Raw genomic sequence first — 6370 nt, 5'->3', positions numbered from 1 at the left:
GCAGAGATGGGAGAGGCGTGAGCGCTGTGCAGGCACAGGCCCCGGAGGAGCCAAGTTTGGGAGTTGGGGTGTCTGCACAGGCAGCAGGGAGAGGCCATGTTGCTGGCACTGACTCGGAACGTTCTTCAGATGTGGTTTGAGCAGTAAGCGCTGTGAGTGTGCTCCACAGTGTGTGCTCCACAGTAAGATGAAAGTCCGGGGCAAGGATGCCGCTCACAGAGAGTCTCCCAGCATAGCCGCTCGCCGTGTGGCTCTGTCCAGGTCTTCCTAGCACTCCTTCACTTGCGTTACTGCATTTGCTCTTAGGCTTTTCCACCTGGTTGTTTTTTCTGTGTTCCTCCATATTTTTCATAGTGTTCAATGACTATAAAATATGTCAGAAAGTGACCAAACCTTAATTTACTCAACTATTCCCTTGTTGCTAGATATCAAGATAGAATGTCATCCTTAGGGAACTCTCACATGCAGTAAATATACAGTGGGGCCTTGACTTACGAGTTTAATTCGTTTCGTGACGGAGTTTGCAACTCAAATTACTCGTATGTCAAATTAGCTTTCACCATTACAATGACACGTGATGCTGGGCTGATGTAGCGTTCACTGTGATGTTCGCTGCGCCAACTAGCGGTGGGGTATCTGAAGCTGGCTCGTAACCCGAATTTGAGCTCGCAACTCAAAGCAAAAAATCGGCCGAGAGACGGCTTGTATCTCGAAAAACTCGTTAGGACACTGGTAAGTCAAGGCCCCACTGTAGATCTAAATATTTTTTTGTTTGTTTTTGTTAATCATTACCTGAGGATATTTTTTCCAAGATTATTTAGAGAGAGTGGAAGGGAGGGGGGAGACTGAGAGAAATATGGTTGTGAGAAAGGCACTTCCATTGGTTGCCTTCCTGCACTTGCCCTGACTGGGTTGGGGATAAAGCCTGCAACCTAGGTATGTGCCCTTGACTGGGAATCAAACCCATGACCCTATGGTGCACAGGCCGACACTCTAACCACTGAGAAACACCAGCCAGGACTAGGTCTAAATATTTTAAAGGCACCCTAGATGGATGCCTAAACATTGCCTCTCCCTATCAGAAGTCCCTAGCACGTTCCAGTCTTGCTGAGATACTGCTGCTTTCATTGCTTCAAGAAATAACTAGCTTTGAACTAAATTTGTATTTCTTTTTCAATCTTCAGGAAGCAGAGAAAGGTGTGAAATTCCTAACATTGCCACCAGTGTTACATCTACAACTGATGAGATTTATGTATGACCCTCAGACGGACCAAAACATCAAGATCAATGATAGGTAATCTAAGCGGGGTGTGGAGGTGTGAGTTAATTGTCACTGGAGTTTTGGGGGGAGGGGTGTTAATCTCAGTGCTTTTTTAGTCTGTATATGTATTTCAGTCTCATCTCTGATGTATTTAGGTTTCCCTTCTACCTAGGTGCCCAACAGCTTTCATTTTAAAGGAATACTTTTGCTTAAAATTGGAGCTGCTCTTGTGTATCGCCCTCTCAAGGAGCCCTAGCCACCCTGCAACGTGGCAGGTTGGAGTCTGTGAGGAGGGTGTTCCCCACTCCACAGACTCTGCAGTACCAAATGCAGCATTATATTTGTCTAAACAGGACTCTCCAATATATTGTAATATCTCAGTTGGTGTTGACTTGTAGAATGTGGTACAATTTTCAGGAATCCTGAAGTAGGTGTGCGTGTGCCTTATCCAGGTTGGTCAGCCACCCTTCAGACTTGAGGGGGAAATGTATGTAACACAGTCAGATTGCTTGCCACCAGCTGGGTTTTTGCTCATCTGCTTATCCCTTGTCGTTCTTTCCTATGGAGAATAGAAGAAATTGTCTCTACCAGACCCCACAGACTTGCAGTCTGCAGACTAAATCCAACCTGCTGGTGTGTTTTGTTGGGTCCTTACCTTGGTTTTGTTCCTATTTTTATTGGAACTCATTATACGATTTCATATAAAAGTCCATATTTCTGGCATTTAGGAATTCAGAATATTTGGCGACACTGGGCCAGAATTCCCGTGGCTCAGGTGCTGCCCTGTTGGGGTCAGTGTGCATGCTCTGCCTCGGGCCCCAGCTGCCCAGTTCACTTCCTTCCTGCCTCTGACAGCACTCCCAATTACCATTTAATTTAAAAGCTATGGAGCCAATAATCGGAAAATAAGTAGAGTCCAGGGTATTTTTAAAAATCATAGGGTGGGGTTCTTTTTTACACGTCCTCCAGTTTTGATTTCCCCACATTTCTCAGCCTGCAGGATACCCTTAGTGGTCCCAGTCCTGCACTGTCAGAATCACTCATTAACACACACGCAGAATTATTTCCATCCTAGAAAAGTCACTGTGTACATTTATCACAAGACTCACTGTTGTGTTGTACCCTTGGATTGAACATTCTGTTAGGTATGTCAGTGCTTTATAGCCATTTTTCTCACATCTAGCTTCAGATTTTGTATTGACATATAAACAATTATTTGTTCTCATGAGTAGGAGCTGCCTCAGAAGCAGTTCATAGGGCCTCCCTAGTCAGATTCTTACTTCCCTTTCCAAATAAAGATGAGCAAGTCATTTAGAAGGTCTAGCAATAAATAAAGCCTAGGAGAGAAATGTTTTACGTGTAAATGAAACCTGGATTTCTTTAAAAATGTTTTTTTAATAGGTTTGAATTCCCCGAACAGTTACCGCTTGATGAATTTTTGCAAAAAACAGATCCTAAGGACCCTGCAAATTATATTCTTCACGCAGTCCTGGTTCACAGTGGAGATAATCATGGTGGACATTATGTGGTTTATCTGAACCCCAAAGGGGATGGGAAAGTAAGTGCTGGGCGGGGCCGGGTTGGGGAAGGCGGGTGGAGTTGGATGTGATTGCCTATAGGGGACTTAGTCTGACGCCAGCCCAGCCTTTCCCTGTTCCTCCTGATCGCTTGCTAGCAAACAAGCCTTCTTGGCCTCTGATTGATCTGTATGTTCTGATATGTATTAATTGCTGATACGCTAAAGTCGAATATTAAATTAGTGATCATTCTTTCTGATTGTATCTCTGTTAGTATTGAATGTCGGAACTCACAGAATTCCTTTACAACTAAAATGAGGCACTTATTTTCCACCTAGGAGTAACAACAGAATAGTTCTGTGATACCTGGGCAGGGAAAGCAGCATTGATTGCATGGTATTCCACGTGCCCTGTTGTCCACACTGTGCAGTGCTCCGTCTTTCTTGGTTCATGTGGATCTCATACATAATCTTCCCCAAGGGAGCAAGTGAGGGTCTCAGGATCTGTGTCCAGCAGCATAGGGCCTGGGAGGATGGCAAAGTAGGAGCCTGCCAGGCTCATGCTAAGGGAACCCTCACAGCATCTTTAATTGTGAGGCTGAGTACCATTTAAAATGACTTAATCCCTGATGAAGAGACTGGAACATAGCTTCGAACAGCTCTGCTTTTTTTTAAAGTCAGGCCCTTGCTGTGATAATCTATCCATAATAATAAAAGTGTAATATGCTAATTAGACTGGACAGCCGAACATCTTTCCGGACGACCTTCCAGACAAAGCCGGGGCTGCGAGGGTGAATTTTGTGCATTGGGCCTCTGGTCTATATATAAAAGCTGAAGCGACGATTACGACCAGTTGACCAAACGACCGGTTGCTATGACACGCACTGACCACCAGGGGGCAGACACTCAACACAGGAGCTGCCCCTGGTAGTGGTCAGTACGCTCCCACAGCCAACCTCCTGCGGGTCCTCCTCCCGGCCGGCCAGCCCCAGTTGCTGGCCAGACTGAGGAGCCCCACCTGTGCACGAATTGGTGCACTGGGCCTCTATCTAGTATGTCATAAGGTATAGGTGATCTGTTCTAGGAAAACCCCGAGTGAGAGCTTGTGTGCTCAGAGCGCTATCTCTCTGCTGATGTCTCGTTGCTCTCCTGTCCAGTGGTGTAAATTTGACGATGACGTGGTGTCAAGGTGTACGAAAGAAGAAGCAATTGAGCACAATTATGGGGGCCATGACGACGACCTCTCCGTCCGGCACTGCACGAACGCATACATGTTGGTTTATATCAGGGAGTCCAAGCTGAGTGAGTAGAGTGGCCTGTCGTGCTCTGCACTGTGGGGAGCTTTGTCGTCGTTTCATGAGTCATTGCTGTGGTGTGTAGGCCACGCTACAGGGACCTCAGCTGTGTCTCCTGTGCAAACCCATGCTCTGATTAATCTTCCTTGTTTACAACATCTAGAGGCAGGAGGGGTTGGGCTTGTGGGCCGTGATGTGGACTTGTGGCACCCAGTCGTTTCCCTTTACCAGATTGCTATAGCAATGATGGCATGAAACGGGGACCTTCTAAGAAGGGGAAAGGAGAACCTGGCAGAAGTGAATGAAGATGCATTTGTCCTGCAGGTGAGGTGTTACAAGCTGTCACCGACCACGACATTCCTCAGCAGCTGGTGGAACGATTACAAGAAGAGAAAAGGATTGAAGCTCAGAAGAGGAAGGAGCGGCAGGAAGCCCATCTTTACATGCAAGTGCAGGTCAGCCTCAGCCTCCTGGGGCCCTGGTGGGAAGGGGGCTGCTGAGAGCCACACTGCTCCGAGGGCTGGCATGAACCTGGGCTATTGCTGGCAGATCAGAGATTGCTCCGGGCAGCCCTTGAGTGTTATTAGCTGAGTGACTGTGTAGGCCAGTTTCCCGACCATTTGGAGTATACTATTCAGTTCAGGGTAAGGACATAGATATGAGAAGTACCAGAGCACTAATACATTAAAGTATTTATAAAAAGTATCTTACGGGGTTAGAGGAGTGAAGGCCTCAATGGAAGGGTGCGTAAGAAGGGAAGGCTCCCATCGGGAGACGAGCACAGCCCAGATGGGGTGTGGGCGGTGGCATGCCAGGCCATGGAAAGCCTGACACAGTATGGAGAAGGCAGGAGAGGTCCAGCAGGGAGGTGAACTTCAGGTGGTCCTGGTTCATGGCTCAGTAGTGATTACCTTCCTGGAAAAAGGTGCACTGTGTATTGCCCTCCTCCCTTTTTTGGTAACAGGTTGTTACTGATTTTTTTTTTTTTAGAGAGGAAAGGAGAGGGAGAGAGATAGAAACATCGATGAGAGAGAAACCTGCCACACGCCCCCTACCGGGGATTGAGCCCACAACCCTGGCATGTACCATGACCAGGAATCGAACTGGCAACCTTTTGGTGCATAGGATGACACTCAACCAACTGAGAGACACCTGCTGGGCATATCATATCTTTATATTATTTGGTGATCACCATATACATGGATTTCTAGCTGATGCTTTTAGATGAGTTAAGAATGGCTGCATGAAAATGTAGGCTTTTGTCTTTTCTAAATACATATTTGATTTCATTCTTAGTCATTTTGAAACTTTTCTCCTTGGGTCTTCTGAAGAAGCAAGACTAGTTGTTTTCAGCATTTTACTATTTGAACTTACTATTTTTTTTAAAATCCTCATCCTAGGATGTATTTATTGATATTTAGAGAGAAGAAGGGAGATAGAGATAGAGGTTGAGAGAGAGAGAGAAAAAGAGAGAGAGAGAGAGAGAAACATTGATTGGTTGCCTCTCCTATGCACCCCAACTGGGGATAGAACTCGAAACCTAGGTATATGCCCTCACCGGGAATCGAACCCATGACCTTATGGTGCTCAGGACAATGGTCCAAACAGCTGAGCCATCCTGCCAGGGCTGTTTGAACTTGTTCTTGATCAGCATGGTCTCATTGTATTTGTGTGTCAGTTGTTCTGTGTGTTTGTGCATGTTTTCAGATAGTTGCAGAGGACCAGTTTTGTGGCCACCAAGGAAATGATATGTATGATGAAGAAAAAGTCAAGTACACTGTGTTCAAAGTGCTGAAAAACTCCTCGCTTGCTGAGTTCGTCCAGAACCTCTCCCAGACCATGGTGAGTGCCAGCTGCTCTGCTGATGGTTTATTTTGACTTCCACGCGCCACCCTCCTTCATACCTGGATAAGACAGTACCTTTTGGGGTAGGTGCTGTGTGCAGGCTGCCTGAGAAGTGAGGTAACTGACCTGCACTCATTTGCTTCTGGGTGGTGCCTGTGTCTGCCCTGTGACTAATGTTTCAACTGAATCAGCAGTGAAGGAAAGTTGAATGTGAACTCGAATCTTTTCTTTTCTACCCCTTCCTGTGTTTCTTTTTCATTTTCTTTTTCCTTTTGTAAAATGGTCACTTGGGTCTTGGAATACTAGTGATCCTGAAAGCAGGGAGATCTATGATTATTTTTCTTATAGTCATAGAATGGTTACAGTGATACAGAAATAAAATATGAATTAACTTTGTTTTCATTTAATTTTTTTCCAGGGATTTCCACAAGATCAAATTCGATTATGGCCCAT

The 6370-nt window shown here is 45.8% G+C and overlaps 1 protein-coding gene across 1 annotated transcript; it reads left to right on the top strand.

The window, feature by feature from the left end:
- Positions 1 to 1162: 1162 nt before the first annotated feature.
- LOC102428477 (ubiquitin carboxyl-terminal hydrolase 7-like) lies at positions 1163 to 6364 on the top strand (the record flags this gene model as incomplete). Its single annotated transcript, XM_014451118.2, has 6 exons — positions 1163 to 1294; positions 2663 to 2819; positions 3935 to 4079; positions 4397 to 4527; positions 5780 to 5914; positions 6336 to 6364. Coding segments are annotated over exons 1-6 (650 nt in total), but the record flags the coding sequence as incomplete, so codon positions are not given.
- Between the last annotated feature and the right edge of the window lie 6 nt (positions 6365 to 6370).

The sequence above is a fragment of the Myotis lucifugus genome, unplaced genomic scaffold, assembly GCF_000147115.1.
Source record: "Myotis lucifugus unplaced genomic scaffold, Myoluc2.0 scaffold_7973, whole genome shotgun sequence".
NCBI classification, from domain to species: domain Eukaryota; kingdom Metazoa; phylum Chordata; class Mammalia; order Chiroptera; family Vespertilionidae; genus Myotis; species Myotis lucifugus.
The sequence above is the reverse complement of the archived record's forward strand: the minus strand, read 5'-3'. Positions and strand labels throughout refer to the sequence as shown.